Source organism: Vombatus ursinus, unplaced genomic scaffold (assembly GCF_900497805.2).
Source record: "Vombatus ursinus unplaced genomic scaffold, bare-nosed wombat genome assembly UNPS02014863.1, whole genome shotgun sequence".
NCBI lineage: Eukaryota > Metazoa > Chordata > Mammalia > Diprotodontia > Vombatidae > Vombatus > Vombatus ursinus.
In genome coordinates this window covers 32,703,329-32,730,235 of record NW_020954641.1, presented here as the reverse complement: position 1 = coordinate 32,730,235, position 26,907 = coordinate 32,703,329, and the positions used below count along the sequence as shown (strand labels likewise).

Sequence of the window (26,907 nt, the reverse complement as noted above, 5' to 3'; positions counted from 1 at the left end):
GATATGACATACAGACCTCTGACAGATTAGAGTATCTGAAAGGATAAGAGCTGGGTGAGGTGAGACTAGAGAACCCTCATGGAAAAAGTGAGTTTGAAAGATAAAAAGACAGTGGCTTGATGGAAGGAGAGGGCATTCCAAATAAAAGGAATGGTAACTGTGAAGTCACAGAGGGAGGCACAAAAGTCATGTGGGAAAGGGTAGAAGGATGATGAGACAGGAGGGCACTTGAGGAGTGGTTTGGCCAGGATGTGGAACATGGACAGGTAAGAAAAGTATCTGGATTGCTTGCATTGGGTAATATGGGGCTACTGAAAAAGCAAAGATGGAATGAACTCCTACAACTGACTCATTTTGAAGATGGGGAAAATGAGGCTTAAAGTTACTTTGGAAACATGGTAGGGAAACTGAGCTTCCAGACTCCTGTATACTATCCTCTGGCTTGCACCCCTTTCCCTGCCCTTCCCACCTTTGCTGTAGGGCTTCTGATCCAATAAGCCATCATTTTGTTTCCCTCTCTCCATCCCAACTCATGTTCCCCAACTCCTCACATCACTCACACACTCTCTCTCTCTGTCTCTCTCTCTGTCTGTCTGTCTGTCTGTCTGTCTCTCTCTCTCACACACACACACACACACACACACACACACACACACACACACACTTACCTGAGAGGACAGGAAGCATCTTTGGATCTGGAGACAGCACTGGCTCTCACACTGGGGCCCAGCTGAGGCCTGTCCCTGCCTTTCTGGCCTGTCAAAGAAACCTGGATCAGGGCCAACACAGGAAGTAGCCAAGAGAAGAGGGGGGAAAAACAGGGCAGGGGAAAAGGTGAGGGAAGTGGGGAAAGGGGGAAAGAGCAAAAAGGGAAGGTGAGTAAGGATGAGAAAAAGAGGGAGAGCGAGGGAGGGGAAGAGAAAAAAGGGGAGGTGGGAAGAGAAAAAGCAGAACAACCATAGGCATGTGTTGGGTGGTTTCTGAGGGAGAGATAGGAGGAGGGAACATGAGAAATAAGGAAAGAGGAAAATCCCTGGATCCCTCGACAACTTGCAATCCTAGAGGGGCGTAGCTTGGAGTTGGGGTGACCATATTTCTTGAATATAAATCAGAGAAACATGGTCTGATAAAGGAGACTCCTTCAGCCAAACCTCATTAAAAATGCTTTCTTTATTTGAAATTAGGAAAAATCCCATAAGGTCATCACACCCCATATGACCAGGCTGCCCCAATTACCCATCTCCCATGTTTTCCATTGCCACCAGACTTTGAGAAGGATCCCTATTTCCTCCTCCCTCACCATCATCCCTCAGCCCCAGCCGGGTCAGTTCAGCCAGCACAGATGGAGGAGATCATTAGTTGGCCTCTTCACCCATACCATCACTACTACAGGCCACATACCCCCTCTGAAGGCTCTGTCTCTGAGGTCCTCTCCCTCCACCATCTCTCAGCCCCTGCCAGAATCCCCTCACTAAGTCTCTTAAGCACAATTCCCAGTCTAGGCTATTTGGAAAAGAGATATAAAAGCCCCACTCTGGGGAGGAAAAGGGCGGGGGGAGAGAGTTAAAGCAGTGTCCAAAGAGCTCCCACGGGGAGGGGGAGAAAGCACAACAGGAAATGAGGGTGGGCGGGAAAAGAAAACAGAAGGGAAAATTCTGACCATCGGAATTTGATGGGGGGCAGGGGTTGTTCCTACCTCCAGGCCACAGCAAGGACCAGGAAGCTCAGGCACAGAGGGACTAGTGGAGGAAAAGCATAGTCCCTTTCCTAGGAGGCCCCACAAGCCCCCCATGGAGGGCTTGGCCATAGTTCTTTCCCCCTTCAATGCCCCCAATCTCACAAACATTCCTCACTGTTACCAAGAGAATTTTTGTTCTCTTGGGTTTTCCCCATAAAGGCTGAAGATCCAATGGAGAGGGTAGGAGGAGATACCAGGAAGGGGAGGAGAGCAAGGGTCAGCTTGGGGGCTAGGATGAGGGATGGGGCAGGGGGGAGGCTGGAATGAAGAGAGGCAGGTCGAGTATTGGGAGTAGGGGGCGGCACTTTGCTATCAAGTCAGTACCAGGATTTAAGTGAATGTTGGAATCCTCTTCCTCATCGAAACACAATGTTTTTCTCTTTCTTTGTATCCCCAGCATTTAGCACAGTGGCTGCCTAGTAAGCACTTAGAGGAAATGTTTGTTAACTGACTTATTGGCTAAGAGCTTCCTAAATACTTTTTCTTTCACTCATCATTCACAAAGTTCACTTACTGTGTATAGGACACAGGGCTAGGCGATGTTGGGGTAACAGAGATGAGACAACAAGCTCCCTGCCTTCCAGAGTCTAGAAAAGGAGACGAGGCAGGCAAGAGAGAAGAGATGGGACACCCAGAGGTAGTACAGACCAAGCTCCGAGAGGAATTCTAGGTCCGCGTAATCATGAAAATCAGAAGAGGCGGTGATATGTTACCCATCACCAAAGTGGGGACAACTGGGGAAGGCTTCAGGGGAGAGATGTAGAATGTTAGTGTTGGGAGGCAGCTTAGGAAGTGCACTAGGTTTGGAGTCAGGAGACCTGGGTTTGTTTCCCACAATAGATGTATAAATAAGGTACTGGAGCTCTCCTGGCCTCAGTTTCCTCATCCGTAAAATGAGGGGTCTCTGAGGTCCTTTCTGGCCGTAGGTCTATGATCCAATAATGTAGTCCTTACTAAGGTCTTTCTTGCTTTGAACATTTGTGCTGAGTCATGAAATTGGCATAGGACTTACCATCCAACCTCAGACATTCACTAGCTGTGTGACCCTGAACAAGTCACATATCCCTCTTTGTCTCAGTTTCTTTATTTGTTAAATGAGATGGAGAAGAAAATGGCAAACCACTCCAGTGTCTTTGCCAAGGAAACCCCAAATGGGGTCATGAAGAGCTGGACACAACTGAAACCAATGCACAACAAAATTCCACAATAGGAGAGGAGGGGGAAAGTGCATTCTGAAGAGGGGGAGACCTGAAGTTAGGGATGCACAAGCACGGTGGAGGGACAATGGCTGAGCCTTACCATATGGCTGAACTGAGGAGAACCCTAACCCTGAAACTGAGGCTAGATCATAAGGGGCCATGAATACCTACAGAGTTTGAGCTTACATTCATGGGCAATGCAGGGAGAGCTACTGGAGGATTTTGAGTGGAGGATTATTTTGTGTTGGGAGAAGGTGACTCTGGCAGCGGATGGCTCAGTGTGGGAGAGGTCCGAGCTAAGAATCTCACCAAGGCATAAAAACCTTGCCCTGGCATAGTGCTGTACTCTATGGTACAGTTGCCCCTTCACTGAAACACAGTCTACTTGCCTCATCACAAAATAAATAGCAGCTCTAGAAAGCAGGATTTTCTGGCATTTAGAAAATGTGCACTTGGAAAAAGTCATATGAAAAAGTGTGCCTCATTGCATCCCTTTTCCTCCTCTCTGCACCCTCCCCACTCCCACGCAGCTGCCTCCCTCTAGTTCCAGATAAAGGCATCTATAGATTCATTCCAATAAACTTTCATTAAGTGCTTACCATATGCCAAGTACATACTGGGCACTGAGAATATAAAGATTAAAAATGAAACAGTGCCTGCTCTCAAGGAGCTTACAATCGATTAAGGAAATATAACAAATACACAAGTAAGGAAACAAAGCATTTTCTAGAGGGAGAGAGTGCTAAGAGCCGGCAGAGGGGAGATCAGAGAGGCTTCCTATAGGGGGTGGCATCTGAGCTGGGCACTGAGGGAAGGCAGCAATTCTAATAGGTAGAGGTGAGGATGGGGGTTCCCTGGCACTAGCACCATGGGCCAGAGAATTATAAAACACAGATTGCTAGACTTAAATCAGATTTTATAAGTAATCTAATCCACATTTCTCCCCCACCTATCCCCTGTTCATCTTGATTTACACAAGAAAATAACACCCAAAGAAGAGAAAGGACTTTCATAAGGCCACATAGAAAGTTCCAAGTGGATCCAAGATTTAAACCAAGGACGCTTGACTGTCAAACTGGTGTTCTTCCTTCTACCTCATGGGGCTGAAGACTGTCCCCAAATATCTAGGCTGACAGAATCTTGTTCCATGTCTCAAGGAAATAAGAACAAAAGTTTAGAGAAATACAGGTCTAGAGCAGGAGTAGGGAACCTTCGACCATGTGGCCCTCTAAGTTTGGATTCAGTCAAAGGGCCACACTTGAAGACCTAGAGGGCCACATGTGGCCTCCAGGCTACAGGTTCCCCACCCCTGGTCTGGAGAATCTCCTTAGGAGTTCTGGTTTTGCTTCAGGAATTTACAATCCCGTACCACTGAGTAGAAAGGAGCCAAAGGGCTACTGAGTCCATTTTCCTGTCTCCAGGCAAACCTCACACACAAACTATCTTTTGTACTAAAAGTCCCAGAAGAAAGAACCTCCCTTCATGACTCATCTGGTAGCTGGACCCCATTAGAATGTAAACACTTTGAGGACAAGGACTGTTTTTGCCTTTGTTTGTATCTTCAGAATTTAGCACAGTTCCTGGTACACAGAAAACACTTCAGAAACACTTGATCGTCAGGAAATCCTCCTCAGCTATTTAGAAAATGGGACCAATGCCAGGGGGAGAGACAAGATGACTTCTCCAGGTCACTTGCAGTCCAATCAGTCTATGATTCCTTGGTTCCAAATCTTCCTTTTTTAGCTTAGGTCTGTTTCATCAGTGGCTGCCCTCAGCTGTTTGATGAGAGGTCCTGCCTCAAACCCCAAGTTAAATGAATCTTATCACATATGTATTCTGCATGCTTTTTCTTGCTTATGGTCTATGGATATGAAGACGCTTGTAAGCAAGTTAAGGATGGCTGGTGAGAAAGCCAAAAATGTCTTTGAACTGAGACATTTGGAGAAAGAGGAAAATATGAGAAACAAAAGAAGTAAGAAAAGAATGGATGAGTCAGGAAATGTGAAAGAAACCAAGGGCTAGATTAATTCATACTGGAAGCAGGTGGAAGCTAATCTGGATGTCCAGAGATGATAGAAACCCAAGAAGAGACAAGCAGGGCATCATCCCTTAGAGGGTCAGGAATCTCTCTGGCACCTGAATTCAAGGTGAGATCTGGCGAGCCCAAGCTGATGGGACCTTATATTCTAGGTGACCAGGGTAGCTGAGAGAAAGCACTTTACTAGCTTGGGCTAGGGTGAAACTGGGAAAAGAAACCAGACATCTCTGAGAGCCAAGCAGAAAACAAGTGGATTTTAGATAGTTGGACAGAGAGAATCCAGAATTAAGGAAATCCCAAATCAAACCCCTCTCCTAAACTGGATGAGGCTCAGCTCTAGCTAGACTGTGCACCTAGCCCTGGCCTGCTTGAATAAAGAGAGGATCCAAAGATTCCTCACCCTCCAGTAGTGTATCTGTTATGTTCTAACACTGACTGTCTTAGCTGTGGGCAAGTGATCCAATGCTTGTGAGAGGACTAGAGTTGTTTAGGGCTGACAGCCGCCCAAAGAGGAATCTCTCCTGAACTCGAGGTCATGGAAACCAGCCTTGCACTGGGTCACAGGCTCTCTCAAATGTAATTTTTGCTTTCCCCCAACACATTTTGACAACTAAGGACTGATCACCCCATTTTATGGATGGATAAACCAAAGAGTGAGAAGTGAGGATAAGCCAAAGGTAAGGGAGGTAGGAAGAGAATAGAAGAACTTTGGAGACAGTACAGGAGGAGATGGGATTAAAACTCAGGCATGCCAGAGTGCTGGGTACTAGGGCATAAACTTCCCAGGTTGAGTCTTTGGGAGGCTAATACAGTGGGAATGCACGGAAGATAGTGGGGGATGGTGAAATGGGTTAGGTCTAAACTTCCCTCAGGGTTAAAGGGGGTGTTGTTCTCTGGGGGGAGTGGAGAGAGAGGGAAGAGGATAGGGTATGAAATCTGTGTCTTCCCCCAAACTCTGGGGATCTCATATTACCTCCTAGAACTCCACCCCCACCACCACTCCAGCTTGGCATGGTCCAGGGCTATGCACAGAAGGGTCCCAGCCTGGGCACCCACCCTGTTGAGCACATCACAGAGATGGTTTGTAAATGTGCACATGCCTCCATTATTCTGTTCCTGGGGGAGCAAGCACTGATTTGCCCATTAGTGCTGCCCAAGGAGAGGCTTAGCCAGGGATAAGCCCAACCTCATGATTCTAGTGGTTTCATTGTCTGGGAAAGCTACAGTATAGAACAGCAGGGAAGGCACAGTCAGGAGAGATAGAGAGAGGACAGAAAGGGCCAGGGGAGAGGCAGGGTCACAAGAGGCAGCCAAGCCCTGACCTAATGCCTTTGCAGTCAGTGGATTCTGTCTGCCCCAGCCCCTATTATCTACAGTGACTGCTTCCCTCCCCACTCCTGTCTGGACACATTCTGGATAAGAATCCAAGTCCTTTCCAGCTGGAAGCCACCAGGCAAGGCTGGGTCTCATGGTATCATAGAATTTAGAACTATAAGGGACGCTGCAAATGACCTGGTCCAACTCAGGCTGCTCAGTTTTTGCAGTTGAGGAAACTGAGGCTTGGAGAGGTTGTGAGTTGCCCAAGGCCATGCAAGTAGCAAATAATGAGTAGATTCTTCCTAGATTAAAGGCAAATTCTAAAGCAGAGAAAGCAGAAACCTTCTCTTTTCAGCTCTGCTCTCCATTCTGTACCATACTCTCCAGCAGCTCCCCTCCCCCCAGCCCCAGGGAGGCTGATCTGCCCTGTGGTGCCCTCGCTCTCCTCCTCCTATATCCCTGCCAGGGGGCCTGGCCAAGGGAAACCATTAGCAGCCGGGGGGATGGGGGTTTTTGTGCGTCTCTCCAGAGCTGCACTGTTTATTATTCTAAAGCAGGAATTTGGCCAGAGCGTGGAGACAGGCGGTCACTCAGGCTCTGAGCCAGGCCCTGGCTGGGGTTGGCCATTGAAAGACACTTTCTTGGCCACTGAAGCCTGGGCCTTAGGGATTGAGCCCTCCAGGGTCATGGACCTTGCACCCTCCAGTATATTCTGATCATTAGACAAACCCAGAAATTAGAGGGGATTGAATCCAAGTTATGCTTGGTGAACATACTTTGGTTGGACACTTCCTAGGAGATGCCTGCGGATAGGGCAGCTTTAGGGGAACTTCTAATGTCAGAGATGGAAAAGTTTTTAGAGATGATCTGATCCATGCCTTTATTTTACAAATGAAGAAACTGAGGCCTACGGTGTGAGGGAAGGACATATCTAAGGTCAAACAGGAGTGCTGCTTTTGTGAAGTAGAAATACCTGCAGTCACTACCTCTCTCTGGCCTCTGAAATTGTCTCTGTAACTTCTTAACATTGACAGCTGTCCAAAAGTGGTAGGAACTACCCATCAATAGCAGTATTTGAGCAAAAGCTGGATGACCGTTTTTTGAGCGTATTTTAGAGGGAATTCTACCTTAGGTTTGAGCTATACTAGATCCCTTCTGAGGTCCCCTCTCCCCTACTCTGTGAATTTTTTCATAGTCCAGAACTCCCCAAACTGTGGGGCTCCAAAGAGCAGCTGTGTTGGACCTCAAGGACCAGGGAACTGGAAAGTTCCTAAAGATCCTGACATCATTGCCTGTGGTTTCCCCCTCACCTCCTTCTCTACCAGATGTCAGCTCTGCCAGGGCAGAGTTGAGGGTCTGACTACTCAGGCAGGAGCAGTAGGTTTATGTGAGGATTGAGGTTTGTTCCATGGCTAGGGACTCTTCAAATATTACTAGGGCAAGGGAAGCCTTGAGAATAAAGTTTTGAAAGAAATGAGAAGAAAGGAGACTGGGGCAGGGGAGGTATTTTTCCAGAACAGAAGTGGAAAACCAATGTGAACTGTCTCTTTGAGATAGGTTTGGAAGAGACATCATGGGGTGGTGGAGAGAGCCCTGGTCTTAAGAGTCAGAATCCTAGCCCTGACACTTCATAGCTGTGTTTGCGTGGGTACAAGAGCCTGTTTGCTCATTGTTAAAATGGGAGAAATAAGATCATTTACACTATATATGTGGCATGATGGAGTAAGAAAGACATAGGTTTGAATCCTGCCTCTTATACTGGCTAGTTGTGTGACCAGTCACTTAGCTTGGCTGAGCTTTAATTTCCTTATTTGTAAAGTGGATATGATAATACCATAAGTTCCTTCTTTGCAGGGTTGTACCTCATGGTTCAGATGGGATAGTGTATGTAACATGTTCCAGCCCTAAGTTCACTTGGACTCAGATGCATCTTGGAGGTGTGTGTGTGTTGGGGGGGTATTCCTGACCCCAAAGAGAAGGATTGAGTTTCTTTCTTTCTCTGATTTTCCCCCAGACTGAAGGAAAACTCCAGGGAAATGTCTAAAACAAAGCTAAGCTATGGACCATATTTGGGGTCTCCCCAAAATATGGGTAGCAGAGTCCCTTCTAGAAATGGTGCTCCATGCACAACAGGCATAAAGGATAGGACAGTAGTTAAAATCCAAATGCTTCAAGAACAATTATAGGAAACATAAAACAGCTCAAACAGTCCATTCTATTAATTCTCCTTCTCTTGCTCTTAGAGGCCTATGATTTAATAGAAAGAGCACTGAATCTGGAGGCCAAGGGCATGGACTTGAATCTTGGTTCTGCTCGTTACTACTTGAGTGACTTTGGAAAAGCCAATTTACTTCTCTAGGCCTTGGTCATGCTTAATATTCTTTGAGGTCTCTTCTAGCTCTAAATCCTAAAATCCATAATCCCTTGGTGCTAATAAAGCGTGATCAATCAAGGGTGACCTCCATTATCCACCAAGATGAGGTGGATTCTCTAGTCCAGAGAGTACCCTCTCTGTGCCAGGAGGAGAGGGAGAGGGATGCAGCCAGCTCAGGTAAGCAGGAAACTTTGAGGAGAGCCAAGGGAGAGAGGTCCAGCCTCCTCAGCAGTTCCCAGGACCCTTACTTCCTTTTTCTGTCCCTCTCCTTCCCCCTTCCCCCCCCTCTCCCTTATCCCCCTGCTCCCCGCCTCTGCTCCTTTCCCACCGTTTTAATCTAAATAAATCTAAGCCATCTTGGCCCACATCCTCCCTTGCAACATCCCTCCTTTGAGGTCCCAGGGATCCCACGACACAGTCACGCCTTAGGGGCCAGATCACTGGCTCAGTGCCTGCACCAAGCATCTGGCTGTTGTGCAGCCACTCACACAACACACACACACAGTATGCTCACAACACATCTGCATACAGGCATATGTGACACCCGCCCACAGGTACATGTGTGGTCACAGACACACATTCCTGCACATGCACACAATGCTACAGAAACTCACACACGTGCCCACTTAGACACATATAAATTATACAAGCACATAAACACAGACATATACACCCACGAAAAAATCCACACATTCACAAGTGTCCATACTTTTTCCCTTGCTGATCTCATTGGCTACCCTGGCTTCAATTATCTCCTCTAGATCAGTGCTTTCCAAACCTGTATCCTGCCAACCTCTCCCCTGAGCTCCAGTCCTGCATTCCCACCAGGATATTCTACCAGCACCCCAAACTCAGCATGCCCCAAATGAGCTAATTCTTCATCTTCTCTTCAAAAACTGCCCTTCCCCTCAACCTCCCTATTTCTGTTGAGGTCAGCACGCTCCTCTCTGGCACCGCTGAAGCCTGAAACCTCTGAGTCATGTGCGTCTTCTCTGCCCTCACCCTTCACATCCAATCAACTGCCAAGCCCCATTGATTCTGCCCAGGTATTTCTAATGTCCCTCTCCTCTCCACCTGGGGGAATGTCTACCCTAATTTCAGCACTCATCTCTTCTCTCCTATGATATTTCAGTAGCATCCACCTGCCTCCAAGTGCATCCTTCTCCAGTCCACCTTTCATTCCCCTGCTGGGTACCACACCGATCAGGCCACTCCCTTGATAGGATGTACATTTCTTTACCCAGGGACTATTTCAGTTTTATCTTTTGTAGGATCATAGATAGAGAGCTGGGAGGGACCTCAGGAGTCATTGACACCAACTCCCTCGTTGTACAGATAGAGAAACTTCAAGGTCTTATTTTTTCCCTAGCAATGTGCCTGAAATTTTCCTTTCTATTGATCTCCCTTGCCCTTGTATCAGATATTTGTGCACGTCTTATCCCCTCTGTTAACTTGCAAACTCCCAGTCCATAGGCTTTGTATTATATATCCCGCCATCCCTAGAATCACTATGGCACAGAGCCTCTTACACATTAGGTACTTAGTAAATGTTTATTGAAAATAAACCAGGTGTCCCATAATTTATTCAGCCTTTCCCTAACTGGTGGGCACCCCCTTAGTTTCCAGTTATTTGCTACTACAAAAAAAGCTGTTATAAATATTTTTGCACATATAAGTCCTTTTCCCTCTAGTAAGGATAGTAGTGGTAACATTGGGTCAAAAAGCTCTCAAATCCAACCCCACTTCCTCGATGCCAGTTTAATGATTTCTTGGGCATAGTCCCAAGTCACTTTCCAGAATGGTGGGACCAATTAAAAATTCCAGTAACAATAGAGTGACCTTTAGTGAAGTGACCCAGGGAGATGTGATTAGTTGTTGTTCAGCTGTTTTAGCTGGGTCCAACTCCTCATGACCTCTTTGGGGTTTTCTTGGCAAAATGGTTTGTCATTTCCTTCTCCAGCTCATTTTACAGACAACAAAACTGAGGAAAACAGGGTTAAGTACTTGCCCAGGATCACACAGCTACTAAGCGTCTGAGGGCAGACTTGAACTCAGGAAGAGGAGTCTTTCTCACTCCAAGCCTAGCACTCTATCCACTGTGCCACCTAGCTGCCCAGTGATTAGTTAAGTTCTATTTAATATTTTTATGGATGATTGTGGATGATAGGATGCTACCTATAATTATTTACATTATATTTGATGCTTTTATTGATGATTTTGGATGATGAGAGGCTTATATTTCCAGAGGACCAGAATTTTGGGGATTAGCTAATACATTGGGTGATAGAATCAACATACATAGTTCATGTCTCTTGCAGCCATCCACCCAGGCCATCTTACTCTTTGTCACCTGCCTCTGGCTTGCTCCTCTCCACCTAGATCAATATCTCCTTCACCTCAGACTTCTAGTCCCTGGGGAAATTAATCTACTTTTCTCTGGAGCTCCTGTCCTAGGGTCCAACCCAGTTGTTTGGTGACCATATGTGTGCAGACTATCCCACTTAGCCCACTCTGTCAATTGAGTGGCCCTAGACACCAGACCATGCTTCAGTTCCACATCCCATCTCACCATCTATCCTGTCTGTCATGAAGTATCCCCATTAAATTGTAAGCTCTCTTAAAGGAAGGGGCTATATTTGTTTTTATTTGTATTTCCAGAGCTTAGCACGGTGCCTGACACAAAGCATGGACTTAATGTCTGACTAACCCCACCCCTTTCAACCTCCACAGAACAAAACTCCTTTGCCTTATGACTTTTCCCCAACATATGGCATCTTCCCCTATTAAAATATAAGCTCCCTGAGGACAAGGACTATTTCTTTCTTAAAACATTTCTACCCCCAGCACTTAGCATAGTGCCTGTCACAAAGTAAGGATATAATAAATTCCTTCCATTCATTCATTCAGCCTAACAGGTTAGAACAATGGACCAAATCTGAGATGACATTTTATAGGAATAAATGTTCAGTCTTATGCTTATGGGTTCAAAAACGAAGTCCTACTCTTGGGTCAAAAATCAATTGCACAGGCACAGGATTAGGAAGACATGGTTAGATAAGCATTCATGTGAAAAAGACCCGAGGAGATTAGTGGATTGTCTGCTTAACAAGAGACAATAGTGGGGCAGCTAGGTGGTGAAATGGATAGAGCTCCGGCCTTGGAGTCAGGAGGACCTGAGTTCAAATCCAAACTCAGACACTTGATACTTTCTAGCTGTGTGACCCTGGGAAAGTCACTTAACCCCATTGCCTAACAAAAAATTTTAAAAAAGAGAGACAATAGTGTATCATGGCAGTGCCACCCCTCCCCAAAAAGGCTAATTTAGACTTAATGATAGAAGCATAATGTCCAGAGTTGGCAGAGCCTATATTTTCGCTATCCCCTGCACTCTTCAGTTTCTATGCTATCCCCTACACTCTTCAGTTTCTATGCTATCCCCTGCACTCTTCAGTTCCTATACTATGTTTGGCTCTAGCTACCATGTTTTAAGAAAGTCATTGACATGCAAGAGCAGGCTCAGTAGGTGATGTGACTTGAAATATAACCTGGAAAAACCTATGAGGGACACAATAGTTGTCATCGAGTATGTGGAAGATGCACTAGATTTGTTTTTACTTGGCCCCAGAGGACAGAATGAGAGCAATGGGTAAGAATCACCAAGATGCAGATTTGGGCCTCGATATGAAGAAAACCTCCCCAATAATCATAGAGATGAAAAGGTGAAATATGACTGGACATAGTGAGTAGCAGAGGCTGGGCAGCCTTTTGTCAGAAATGGTGCTCAGGACTGAAGTTCAGCCAAAGAATGAAAGATGTAGAGCTGAGAAGGATATCAGAAGCTACCAAATCCAACCCCTTGTGCTCCATTTTATGGATGAGAAAACCAAGGCTCCACAACTTAGAATCTGTGAGTCTGTGCCCACTTCGTTTGTGAGGAACAAGTGAGAGAGTGAATGTAAGAGAACTTTGTAATTTGTAAAGCACATTGCATTTAATTATATGAGCATTTATTACCTACTATATGCTAGGCTCTGGGGTTACAAAGCCAAACATGTTTAGACCCTGTCTTCAAGGAGATTACATTTTACTTAGAGGGAGGGAGGAACAACTCACACATCCTCAGGTAAATACAAAGTGATTGGGGAAGCACGGACGATTGGAGGGAATGTAGAATTGACAAGAATTGGCAATTGATTAGGTATGGAGGAAGGAGAGAAGGAAACAATCAAGTGCTATGCATTTATTAATGCATACTACTATGTGTTGGGGGCTGGAGAGGGGAAGAATTGAGGATTACTCCCAGGCTTCAAATCCAGTGGACCGGAAGGGTGGACCCTGGTTGGAAATAGAGAATTTAATAAGAAGGGTGGGATTACGGAGAAAGATAATGAGTTCCATTCTGGACATGTGGAATAGAGATGCCTACAGGCCATTCGTGTGTAGATGTCTGTAAAGATGAGGAAACTGAGGTAAAGGAATTTGACCAAGGGCACACCACATAGATAGTAAGAATCAGAGGTGGTATTTGATCTCAGGCTCTGACTCCAGAGCCACGTTCTTTCTATTAGACCACACTGCCTGGGGTGGGAGGGAGTAGGAGTAGGCACTGGACCTCAGGAGAGAAGGGAGGGAGAGAGCTGTAGCTTGTAAAGTACTATGTATATGCAAAATATCTGTGTGAGTTTGGGTAGGTCATTTCCCCCTTGCAGAGCCTCAGTTTCCTCCTCTAGAAAATAAAGGGGTTGAACTTGAAAATCCCTGCGATCTCTTTACAATTCTGCTATTCTGTGACTCTAACGCTCAGGACAAAGCATTCCATAAAGAGAGTGGCAACTTCAGGAATTCTGGGGGCAGGTGCTTGGGCAGATTCTGCTCCATCCAAGCTCCAGACTGGGCACTGGTCAGAGAGCAGCCTCTGGGCCAGGGGGAGGGGGTGAGGCCTGAGGAAAGCGGAGGTAGTGCAGCAAGGGCCTAGTAGAAAATGTGGCCATCGTGCCAGGTAGACCTCAGGAGGAGAGGGGGACATGCATATCGTTACTGTAGTACATGCCAGGGCTTTACCTGCCCGGGACAGAGGTCTCGAGGGTAGCAGAAACCTTAGCATCAACATAGGGAAAAGAGAAAGAGAGGAGAAGGAGATGGAAGAGGTGAGGCTTTACCCACCAGATCCTTACCCACACAATTTTCATTTCTATAAAATGAGGAGGTTTTATGAAATCAGGAGTTCCTAACTTGGGATCCACAGACTCCTTGAACAGATTTCAGAGGATCTGTGAACTTAGATGAGGGAAAAAAAAAATAATGCTGAGCTTAGAGTAAATCCTACCTTAGACACTTACTAGCTGTGTGACCCTGGGTAGGCACTTAACCTCTGTTTGCCTCAGTTTCCTCCACTGTAAAATGGAGATAATAATAACACCTACCTTCCAGGGTCGTTGTGAGGATAAAATGATATAATATTTATAAAGCACTTAACATAGTGCTTGGCACTTAATAATTCCTTATTTTCTTCGTTTCCTTCCTTCCTGTGTGTTTTATTTTATGCATTTAAAAGCCACTATCCTGAGAAGAGGTGCAAAGGCTTCATTAGACTGCTAACAGGGTCCACAACACAAAAAAAGGTTAGGAATCCTGAACTAAATGATCTTTAATGTCCCTTCCAGGTCCAAATCCCATGATCCTCTGACTGCCCCACTTCAACTCCACCCTCAGTCTTCCTATGACTCATCTTCCCTATGCTAACTTCTCCCACTCTTATGCATTCTCCCTTCCCTTTTTCTTCTCCAGATCATTGAGCTCCAGTTGAGGAGTAACTTAGTCAACAGAGTGGCCGAAGTCAGATCTCCTGGGTTCCAGGCCCCCTTTACCCTCCTGCCTACGATTAACTCTGAAGTGGGATGGGAATGTATGTCTTGGGGGAGAGCTTGCCCATTCAGATTATCCCTCTCCCCCTCCCCAAGGACCTTCAGTGGGTACCTTATCTTCTTGTTTACCTCTCTCCTTTCCTGCCTTTCTCTCCCCCTCACTCTGCACCCAGCTGGTCCATGGGGAGAAGTCAAAAAGAAATGACCTATTTTCTGGGAGTTCAAAATAAAATGAAACATCTGTCTGGAGTAAGGCCAAGCTTATAAATAACCGTCCTCTCCCCACCGCCAGCCAGCCCAAAAGACCAGCCGGCTCTGCTCCTTCTGCCCACGCCTCCCTAGCCGCCCACCCCCTCACACTCTCACCCCAAGAAGGAACCTGGCTGGGGAGTTCCAGAGACAAGAGCCAACAATGGTAAGAGGGGGGAGCCTTGGAAATGTGCTTAAGACAATCTCTGGGGGGAGCCTGTCTACCCCAATGCCTGGGAAAGGGGGAGGGTCAGGAGATGGGCTGCAATGGAGGAAGTTAAGCAGATCAATGGTCCCCACATGGGCTGGGAAAACATGTGGGGGAGAAGATGAAGCTCCTAAGAAGTAGGTTCAACATGCCTTCCCACCCCCAAGCACTTCCTGTCTCCTTTGACCATCCGTACCAGAATTAAAGCATCTCAGACGGGAATCAGGGTCTTAGAGGTCATCAAAGACCAACTCCTATCTGTACAGGAATCCCTTCTATGATATCTCTGAGAGATCACCCAGTCACCCAGCCTTTAACTGAGGGACTCTAGAGGGGGAACCCACTACTTCCTGAGGCAGATTGTTCCATTTCTGAATAGCACTGTTACAAAGGGTTTTCTCAACTCCCTGGGACCCTTTCTGGGGGTTCATAAGGTTGAAGCGATTTTCATAATTATACTAAGACATTATTTGCCTACTAAAATACAACTACATATCCAATTACATATCTGTGTGAGGCCAGATTTTTTTTTCATATACTTCAACCAAAACAACATATCACAACAAATTGAATGCAGAAGCAGATATGAGAATCCAGCTGTCTTCTATTAAGTTAGACATTAAAGAGATTTGCAAAAAAACGTGCATAACGATGCCACTCTTCTTACTAATTGTTTTTGCTGAGGAAAATACAGCTATTTTTCATAAAAAATGTTATTTGTGTTCATTTGTAATAGGTTTATTACTGTTCTTTTAAAACAATTTAATAAATAAATAATTCGAAATTTTAGCAGCTTTAATTTCTAATATGGCAAATATTGATAGATATAAGCCACAGACACAAAAACTCTTGAAGGTCTTCAATAATTTTTAAGAGTATAAAGAGGTTCTGAGACCAAAGTTTTGAGAACTGTAGCTGTAGTCTAAGCAAGCCTTCATCAAACATTTATTAATCAGCTGCAATAAGCCAGGCACCCATGCTAGAAGCTAGGTATACAAAGACAAGAAGAATCAGACTCCTCTAATGAGCTTACAATCCATTGTTCAACTACCAGGTCACATTAGTAAGGGTCAGAGCCAGGAGCTGAATCTGGGTCTCCTGACTCACCATCCAGTGATCTGTCAGGAGTGAGTCACTGACCACAGCCCATTTAGCCACTTGTCAGAGTCCAACAAATACATTGCTGAAGTGTGAGGAATCTTAGGGTACGCTTCCCACTAAACGAGTCAATCTGGGGTCCGTAGCTCAGCTACAGAATCCTGCCTCATTCCCCTCAATACAGGAGATAGATGGCATTGAAAGATTTCCTCTGTTCTTGACCTCTCTGTCTAGCCCCCTAAGTCCAGTTGCTTCCCAGCGTCGTTTCTTTTCTGCCGGATTCTCAGGAAAGTCAGATTGTTCTCCCCGATTCTCCTTGGTTTCTCTCCCCAGCCCAGGCTAGTCACCTTCATAACTGAGGAAGCAGTTTTTCTGTCTATGGTTCTTTAATTCCCTGTCATGGTTCAGGCTCTTACCCTGATTTTCCTTCATTTCAGAGTCACACACCTCTCCTGCTTTATTGATCTCCACTCATTGCTCAGAACTTCCCAATTTTCCAGTTTCTTTCTGTTTACTCCAATGGCATTTTGACCCTCACTAATTTTCCCATTTTTTTCTCTGGCTTCTTCTTTCCAATTACACCTGGGTTTTACCTCATCTCTTAGATTTTTTTATTAATATCTTCTGTTTTTATATCACCTATATTTGAAACCTCTTCATTCACTCATTTCTCTGCTCCCAGTCAGCCTGGTCTAATACTCATCACAAGGAAAAATTTACAGAAAGGTATATTTGAATTGACTATATATGTAAAAAATAAAATAGAATAAAACTCCTACCTACTCCTAAATTGGGGGAGGTGGATAATTTGTCCTTTATTTTCAAAGAAGACCAGTGACATCACAGATGATATCTTCATTTGCACGTGAATAGGATTTAAAGGAGGCAGAGTTGCACAAAGTTGTCAGTTTCCCTCTTCTCTCCCAACAGAGATGGGTCATTAAAGCATAATATTACAGAGTTTGAAGTTTCTTTGAAACACACATGATCAAAGATTTAAAACTGGAAAGGATCTCAGAAACCATTGAGGCCAGCCCCTTCATTTTACAGATGAGGAAACTGAGGCTGAGAAAGATGAGGTGACTTGCCCAGGGGCACACAGCTAGTGAATGTCTGAGGCGGGATTTGAACCTCAGATTTTCTTTACTCCAAGCCCGATGCACTACCCACTAGACCACCTAGCTGCTCTCAGCACTGGAAGGGAGATCTAACATTAGAACATGCAGCTCAGAATGTTAGATCAAGAAGGGTCCTTTGTACATCCTGCAAATCTGGAAATAATTATAATTCAAAGAAAGAGATGAGGCAGGACTCTCTTTCCCTCCTTATACCATTTGGAAAAATAGACAAGAGAACTCTGTCTGGGAAAATGGGATCTATTCTGGAAATAAAAAATGGGCATTCCATTCCCTACCCATTCATAGGCACCTTATTACTGATCTGGACCAAGGAATGATTTTTTTTCCATTCTCCTCACTGAGCCCCCATATTCCTTTGTGGACCTCCATTCTCTGACCATCTCTCCTCCTCACTGAGTCCTCATCCCCTCACTGAGCCTCTATTCTTTTATTGAACCCTCATTCCTTTGCTGAGTCCCCAGGCCCTCACTAAACCCTTATCCCCTCACTGAATCATCATCCCCTTCACTGAGTCCCTATCCCCTCATTGAATTCCTGTTGCTCCACTGAAACCCAATTCCCTCACTGAGACTTTGTTCCTTTATTGACCTCCAATTCCTTCAGTGAATCACCATCTCCCTTTGAGCCCTATTGGTACTAGTGAGTAAGCATTGAGATTATCCTAACAATTCTTTCTGCTACAAAATAATGAGGAAGAAATGAGGAGTGGGGTGGTGGAGGGGGCTTTTCATCAGTTGCATTGGATGATGAGAAAGATCCTCATTCTTCCCAATCACAGAGTTCCCAGGAACACTCCATTCCCACCCCAACTGTGGACCTCTTGAGTTCTCCTTTTTCCCCAGGCTTAGTTGATTCATTCAACTGGTCAAAAAAAATTCATCAAGCACCTGCTATAGGCAGAACTTTGTGCTAGGTGTGGGGAAGCTTCTAAGATATGTAAGAAGTCTCTGCCCTCAGGAAACTTAGCCTAGTGAGGGGTGGGGTGAGAGAAAGAGGTGGGAAGGTGAATAAACTTGGAACGAGGGAGTTACAATAAGTAGCAGTGTGTGTGTGTGTGTGTGTGTGTGTGTGTGTGTGTGTGTGTGTGTGTGTGTGTGTGTATATACACATGTGTGCACCAAAGAGGTCCTGACCAAAAGCTAGGGAGGTTCAGAGGAGGGTGGCTTGTTTTCTTACTTCTAGCTGGTAGAATCAGGTAAGGTCAGGTATGTGTTGAAGTCAGTTCAGACAAGATCCCAAGAGTCGACTGTTAAATTTTCAGTATAAGCAGTTACAATTCAGAAATTTGTAGCAAATGCTACAGATCAGGGCTTAATTTATTGTTTAGTTGATTTCTAGACTCAAGAAAATGATAGGGAAATGTCAATAACGCAGCTTTAAATTTTAAAATGTGTTCTCTCCTTTCAGAGAGCCGGTTGGTTATAAAGCATTTACCAGCACACCCCACGTAGGGCTTTGTGAAGGTGCCATTTGAAGCCATGTAGGATTTCAACAGTCAGGACTAGGGTAGGAATGAAAAGATATTGTAGGCATAGAGGAGGTCCTGAGCTAAGACCTCGAAACAGAAAAACAAAATGCAATTCGAAGGTGACTGTAAAGTGTTCAGTTTTACTTAACTGGTCTGTCAGTAGAATGGAGGAATGTGGGGAGAAGAATAATGGGGGTAAAATAAGGGAGCACCAGACTGCAAGGGCCTTGAATGCCAGCCTAAGGAGTTTGCACTTTATCCTGTCTAATGGAGAGTGATACTTGCTCAAGGGAAAGAGAACTGTGCTTTAGGAAACCGTCTCAGGAGCAGCTAGGTGATAGAGTACCAGCCCTGGAGTCAAGAGGACCTGAGTTCAAAAGTGGCCTCAGACACTTCCTAGCTGTCTGACCCTAGGGAAATCACTTAACCCTGATTGCCTCCAAAAAACCAAAAATTTTAAAAAGGAAGCTGACTTATAGACTTCACCGCATGGTAGAAAAAGCAGAGCCTAAAGAGTCGGAGAATATGTGTTCAGCTCCTGTCCTGGAGGCTCTAGTGCCTGTGTGTCCTTGGGCAAGTCCCTGTACACTTTGGGCCTCCATTTGCTTCATCTGCAGAGTAAGGTGGTTGGGCTAGATGGTGTCTGAGGTGCCTTTCGACTCCAGATCTCTGACCTCATGACTGGCAGCCTGTGCAGGGTGGAGTAGATGGGGAGAAGCCTGACGATGAGCGAGAAGACAGGCAGCTTAGGATCTAAAGCGGCAAGACTCCTTAGAGGTCGTATAATCCAACTCCCTCATTTTACAGATGAGGAAACTGAGGCCCAAAGGGACCGAGGGACTTGCCCAAAGTCCCACAGATAATAAGTCACAGAGCCTGGATTCAGACCCGGGGCCTCTAACTCCAAATCCAGCCCTCTTTAAGAGGGAGGAGACCTGGTAAATTGTTGGGGGCGGAGAGGAGAGGAGAGGAGTATACTGTTTACACATTCCTAAAGGGTCCGTTTTCCAAGCAGAGAGACAGTTGCTGTCCTGGGACTTTTGGCTGTGGAAATTCCCCCCAATCCAGTCTTGGTCAGGAAACCTCAGCCTTAGGAGCCAAGACCAGCATCCCAGAACCACCAAGAATCCAGGAGCGGGGCAGGACCAAGGGATCAGACAGGGCTTCCTTTGAGACCCTCAGAGAGTAAGGCTATGAAAAGAGAGTATACAGACTGTCACAACTGGAGGGGATGATAGATTCACGGATTTAGAACTGAGACCTAAGAGGTCATCAGTCTAACCCCCTCACTTTATAGAAGGCCAAAAGAGGCTAGGTAACGTGCGTGGGCACCCAAGGAGTGAGTAAGTGGAAGAGGCAGGATTTGAACCCAGATCCTCTGACTCAACCCAGCATGCTTTTCATGGCCTTGACTGAGACCCCTGAGAGGCAAAGCGATTTGTCTATGGTCACATGCCCGGTTTGTGAACAAGCCCGCGCTAGAAGCATGTTTTCCAAATGTCTGCCTTGTGGTCTTTACACTGTCCCACATCATCTGCCTAAGTCTGTTGTTCTCAGTCTAGTTACCAGTGTTCGCCCCAGTTTCTGTGTGCCCCACAAAGGAGCCAGGCACCACCCTGTAGAAGAGAAGTTACTCTGGATTTTTCCTTTCCTATACTGAGGGTATTTAGGTGGTGCAGTGGATAGAGTGCCTCTTCCTGGAGTCAGGAAGACTCATCTTCATGAGTTTGAATCTGACCTCAGACACTTCCTAGCTGTGTGACCCTGGCCAAGTCACTTAACCCTATTTGCCTCAGTTTCCTCATCTGTAAAATGAGCTAGAGAAAGAAATGGCAAACCATCCCAAATAAGGTCAGGAAGAATCGAACATGATTGAAACAACTCAACGACAACAAAATAGTGAAGCTCAAGCCCTTGAGTTTCTCTAATTCTGTTGTAGTTACACCCTTACAGAGAATGTGGATAGGGATGGAATGCTGCTTCTAAAGTAGGAGGTGGCCAATGCCTTGGTTGATTAGTTTTGCCATACTGGTTTTTCCCCTTCTTTTTTTTTTGTTATAAGGCAGGGGTTCTTAACATTTTTTGTGTCATAAATCCCTTTGATAATGCAGTAAAACCAATGGACCCCCTTATCAAAATAATGACTTTAACGGTGTAAAATACACAAGATTACAGAGGAAACAAATTATGTTGAAGTACAGTTAACAAAATATTAAAAAAAAAACCACAAGTTCACAAGGTTAAAAACCCATGCTCTAGGGACAGAGAGTTGTCCAGTTTGGCTGGAGACGATGTGATGGTAGTTTGAGACAAGGCTAGAAAGACCGAGTGTCACAGTATTTTTTGAGGGCCTCGAATGTCAGGATTTTGAACTTTATACTCTGAAAGTTAGGCACATTGGGAGGGAAAGGAAAGAAATGTATTGGGAAATGTAGGAAACATAAAAAAGAAATTTAACAATTGTATTTTAAAATGTAATTTAAATTTATATTAAAAAACTTAATCATATTTTAAAATTAAATTAAATTTAAAATTAATATTTTAAAGTTAAAATATTGTGGTCCAATGGACAGAGTGTTGGATCTGGAGTCAGGAAGATCTGAGTTCAAAACTGGCCTCAGACACTTCCTAACTGTGAAACCCTGGAAAAGTCACTTAACCTCTGTCTGCCTCAATTTCTTCAATTGTAAAATAGGGATAATAATAACACCTACCTCTCAGGGTTGTTGTGAAAATCAAGTAGGATCATATTTGCAAATGTGCTTAGCACAGTGCCTGGCCCGTAGTAAATGCTGTAGAAATGTTTATTCCCTTTCCTAAAGATTCCCTCTCTCTTTGTAGCTCCCCTATCTCTTTCCTTTTGGAGAGAGGGCATCCACTGGCAGGTTCTCAGAGTATCACCCCCGTAAACAGAAATGCAAGGCTTCCCAAGACAGGGAGAGGCAGGCAGAAGGGACTTCAAATAGCCCTTTCAATGAAATGAATAGTAATGAAGGGACGAGGGGAGTGTTTATGGATCTAAAACTGTCTCTGTCTCCCTTCACACCAGAGAGCAAAGCAGCAGGGAAGGGTTTCAAAGCTGTACTAGGAGACAACTCCTCAAACAGGAAGGTTAGCCCCTGGTGCATTCTGATATATCCCTCTTGGCCCCTCTGTCCTCTTTCTGTGGGAATATGGCCAGGGCAGCAGGAGCTGTTTATTCAATTTAATTCAATAACAAACATTTATTAAGCACCTACTTAACTGTGTCCAGAACCCTGCTAGAGATGCTGGGAAAATACAAAGATTAGATAAAAATATAACCCATTCTCTCATTTACTTTACTGTATAGTATGGAGATATGACACAAGCACAAATAACCAAGATATGAAAAAATGATATTCATATAGTGTTTCAAGGGCAGCTAGGTGGCACAGTGGATAGAGCGCTGCTCCTGGATTCAGAAGGATCTGAGTTCAAATCCAGGCTTAGACACTTACTGGCTGTGTGATCCTGGGCAAGTCATTTAACCCTGTTTGCCTCAGTTTCCTCATCTGTAAAATTAGCTGGAGAAGGAAATGGCAAACCACTTTAGTATCTTTACCAAGAAAACCCCAAAAGAGGTCACTGTGAGAGTCAAACACAACTGAAATGATTCAGTTACAACTGTCATTTTTAAGGTTTACAAAACTCTTTTCTCCTGACACCTTATAAGTTGGATATTTCAAGTATTATTATTCTCATGTTATAGATAAAAATGATTTGCCCAGGGTTATCTGAGGCTAGAACCCAGCTCTTTAGCCTAAGTCTTTAACACCATTCCTTCAACCACACCGTGCTAAACAAGGGCTGAACACACAAAAGTAATGGGTTATCAACATCTGTGAAGGGAAAAATTATTATTGACTGAGGGAATCATAAAAAGCTCCCTAGAGGATGTGACATCTTAACTGAGCTTTAATGTACAGATAGGAAGGAAACAAGCATCATTTATTAAGTGCCTGCTATGTGCCAGGCACTTTACAAATATTATTTCATTTGATCCTCACAACAACCCTGGGAGGTAGGTGTTATTATTGTTCCCATTTTACAGTTGAGTCAAATAGAGGTTAAATGACTTCCTCACGGTCATACAGCTAATAAGTGTCTGAGATCAGATGTGATTTCAGATCTTCCTGACTCCATATCCAATGCTCTACACTGCCCTTGCAAGCTGCCTCATGGAGGCACCCTGAAACTCAATAGATGGAGATTAGGAGGAGGGAATGGAATTTGGACAAAGAAAACAACAATAAGAAAGTCAAGGACTCAGTTTATGGTACTCACTGAGGAGGATAAGCAGCTCATTTTGACTAAAGAGTCCACCCTAGAGAGGGCAGTAGCACTAAGCTAATCTGGAAAAATAGAGTGGCACCTGGTTATGGAGAGCCCTGAAAGCTGAGATAAGGAGTTTGAACTTGGTAAGCAAGAGGGGACTGTAGAAAGAGATTGAAAATAGAATGGGTGTTACTGTTGTCCAGTTGTGTCCCACTCTTCGTGACCCCATTTGGGGTTTTCTTAGCAAAGATACCTGAGTGGTTTGCCATTTCCTTTCCCAGCTCATTTTACAGATGAGGAAACTGAGGCAAACAGGGTTAAGTGACTGGCTCAGGGTGGCACAGCTAGGAAGTGTCTGAGGCCAGATTTGAACTCAGAAAGATAAATCTTTCCCAGTTCCAACCCTGGGGTTCTCTCCACTGTGCCACCAAGGGGTCGGTAGTGAGGAAGTGCTATCACATCATCAAGCATCTACGTCACATGACAGTTTGCTTTTTGTTTCCAAAAAGTTGACAGTGAAAGAGAAGAGAGGTGTTAGAAAGTAGTTAGAGGGAGTAGAAGGGTCAGTGGAACGTTCTTTTGTTGAAGGTATGGGGAGACCTACTTGGAGGCCCATTGGAAAGAGCTCCTGGAGGAGAGACTGGAGATGCATGAGAAAAGGGATGATTGATGAAGCAAGAGAGACAAGAGTCAGGAAGTGATGGGATCAAGAATCCAGCTAGACGGCCAGCCTTAGCTTAGTCTGAGGTGGGATGATACTGCTGAATTTTAAGGGATAGAGGAAGGTCCTGGGGGAGGTCACTTCAGATGGTTTGTCTCTCAGTGAAGTTTAGGTCATCTGCTGTTAAATGTTGAGGCTGCCGTTGGGGACTTTAGGAGAAAGGGAAAGATCTGGAACAGTTGCTGTGGGGATGAGCTATGTGACCAGTTCTGAGTTCCCCTAATTGTGCTACTATCTAGCCTGCTCAATCTAATCGCTCCTGTCTAACACATTCCACAAGAGAATGGGAGACCGTAATACATGTTTTGCTGAAATCCAGGTCTGCTACATGTTGGGTATGGCCTTGTCAAAGGAAATGAGGTTAGTCTGGCATGACTTATTCTTTATGAACCCACGCTGGCTCATAGTAATCACTGCTTTCTTTTCCAAGTACTCACAAAACATCACTTTATTAATGCATTCTGTCAAAAGAGGATGAGGACTTGGGCTGGATAGTGACTGTGGGAGTGAAAAGGAGATGAATTAGAGAAACATTTCTAAAGACTGGATGGGATGAAGCAATGCCCTGGTTTGCACAAACTTATACACCAGTTATCCTACAGCTGCCTAGAAAAACAATCATCGACTGAGGGGCTGGATCTGCCAGGGTCCTCCTATCGCCCTTGTTCCCCCATCTCTGCTTAGGCCCTCTCTTTAGCAAAAGGCAGAGAGGTCTGAGAGATCAATGCTTTCCTTAAGAGGTCTCCTATTGTCCCCTCCCCCTCCATATCCTCACCCCCCCACACACTCTGGAGCCCTAACTCCATTCATAGGCTGCCCAAGCTCAGTTCCTGTCCCCTCCTCTCCTCCTCCACCCCCCCCAACAGCATAAGGAGAGCTACAACAAACTGACAGTTTCCCATCAGCTGGGGGTTTGGAAGGACATCTTAGGAATCTGGAAAATTTGCAAAGCCCTTTAAATCCCTGGGGCTTCGATGGCCCTAGGGACTGGCCTGAAGCCAAATCCTTTCTGGGAAAACGGCTGCAGACTCATGGCTGAAGCTGAAGGTCTCCCCTCTCCAACCCTGGTCCTCAGTCTTCTGTTTGCTGATCTTGATGCCTCATTCCCTATTTTATATTCCCGTCTCACACTCATTGCCCCTTCCCCTTCTGACAGTCCTGGTCCCCTATCTAACCACCCCCTCCAGACCTGCTCCCCACCTCACCCCACAACTCTCATCTTCTAACTCCAGTCTGATCCACTTAAGTACGACCCACTCCACTCGCTTCAGCCCCACTTTTCGCAGAGCCCCCTGCCTTCATGGTCTGTCTCTCCTTGTAATCCTTCCTCCCCTCACAGCCCCTTCCCCTCAACATCTCCCCTCCCTTGGTAGCCCTCATTTTTAATGTCCCCCTCCCACTCTGCCCATTCTCTGGCCCCTCAAGCCACCCCTACCCCCCGAGGCCCCGCCCCCTGGCTCTGGCAAACAGACCCTCCGCTGTTAAGATACTGAGCCAGGAGAATGGAGCCCAGAAAACCCAGTGGTTTTGTGTGAATGAGGGCTGGAGTGGAAGGGGGCGGGGTGCTAGCTCTTGGGGCACAGGGTAGAAGAGGGAGAAAAGAGGGGCCTTTCTGGTGGGAATGACTGCATAAGGGCCAACTGGGCGTGGGGATGGCAGATGAGATTCAACTCTTTTGCAAACTGACATCTCCCAACCCTGCTCTGGGCTTCTCCCATCTGGTTTCGCTAAAAATATTTTCCATTTTCAACTTGACCAAAGTGCGGCTGAGACATGGCAAAGGGGCCCTGGAAACGGGGTGGGGTGGGGGCAGGGAGAGTTGGGGACCCAGGCACCTACCTTATTGCCTTGGCCTTCTCTTGGCTTTGCCTTGTTCAGTGCCTGCTCACAAACAGCATACCTTCACGGAGTCCCCAGATGCTGCCCCTTCCTTGTCTGTCTCCAAACTCACCTCCCTTGGCTCGGGTGGAAGGGGCTCCAGGCAGCAGGAGTGGCTGGGGCGCAGGGAGAGCAGTTGGCCAGCAGCAGGAGGGACAGAGACAGTGCTAGACCATCCTTGTGGGAATCTCCAGGCTCAGGACAGCCTGAGTAGCTTGTGGTCTTTCTGACTGTTTGTCCCCTGAGGGGCTGAGTTCAAGGACAGTTAGGAAGCAAAGGAAGGGATAAGCCCTCCTGGTCCACTCTCTGCTTCCCAAGTTTTCTCCTGGTCTACCCTTGTCTCTTGGCCTGCTGGGCGAGGAAGATGGGCAGCAGCTAGGTGCAGGGCACCCAGGCCTCAGGCAGAGCTGGAAACAGCGAGAGGCTGACACGACTCTGAGTGAGAGAGAAAGCTCTGTCTCCTACAACTTGGGGGGAAAGGCCGAAGAGGTCCCTTTGATTGGTCTCTCTGAGTGAGAGAGGGTGTGTGAGAGGGAGGGAGGGAGGCAGGCAGGCAGGCAGGCAGGGAGTGTGAGAGGGAGGGAGGGAGAGGAGTGTGTGTGTGCCTGTGTCTGTTTTCAATTTGGTCTTTTTCCCCTGAGTTTCTTGTTTTTCTTTCTCTTTTCCCTTCACTCTCTGCCTTCTCCCTCTTTCTCAGGATATGAGGGGATGTTTAGAAATTCCACAGCCCACGCCAGCAGCTGAGTCATTTGTATTAAGAGAGGCCAGCCCATTCTGCCCAGGGTGGTGACTCCCCTCCCCTCTCCTCTCCCCAGACTGGGCACAACTAGGGTCTGGGGGCTCTGCTGCTGACAGTAAGGTGGGATCATAGGTTGGCAACCTGGTGATCACCAGGGCTGTCAGGGGATTGTATGCTAGGCAGAGGTATCTCAGCAGTGCCTACCCGTGCACCTCTGGGAGAGGGTCCCCAGGAAAGAAGGAAACATAGGAAATCATCCTTTATAATGTTGTTGGATAGCCTGTTGCTCCCTAGTCTCTGGGTCTTAATGAATGGGTTGGACTAAGATGGTTTGTAAGGCTCTGACATTCTAAGGTCCATCCGATTCTCACATTCTCTGTTCTATGTTCCCTTTCAGCTCTGAAATTCTAGGTCTTATGTTCTATGATTGCACTCAGGGCCAGAATGTACATGGCAGGGCTGGCAGAGAGGGCAAGGCCTTCCCTGCCTCCTTCTAGACTGGGGACTAGGGGTATCTCCAGGGAGGGGAGGGGGTGGCTGAGGGAAGCAGAGCCGTAGCCTGGCTTCTGGTCATGATCAAC

General features: G+C 45.9%; 1 protein-coding gene across 3 annotated transcripts in view; it reads right to left on the bottom strand.

Moving 5' to 3' along the window:
- PDGFRB (platelet derived growth factor receptor beta) overlaps positions 1-26,202 on the bottom strand; it is a 67,531-nt gene extending 41,329 nt beyond the window's left edge. For 2 of the 3 annotated variants that reach the window (XM_027841709.1, XM_027841711.1), the window contains exons 1-2: positions 25,549-26,202; positions 669-756 (exon numbers count right to left, since the gene is read on the bottom strand). In XM_027841709.1, coding sequence (XP_027697510.1) covers positions 669-687 — 19 coding nt within the window. In that variant the 5' untranslated portion in view covers positions 688-756; positions 25,549-26,202. Of the gene's footprint in view, positions 1-668; positions 757-1,401; positions 1,490-25,548 lie in introns of those variants that run through there. The other variant, XM_027841710.1, reaches the window with a different exon arrangement.
- Positions 26,203-26,907: the final 705 nt, after the last annotated feature.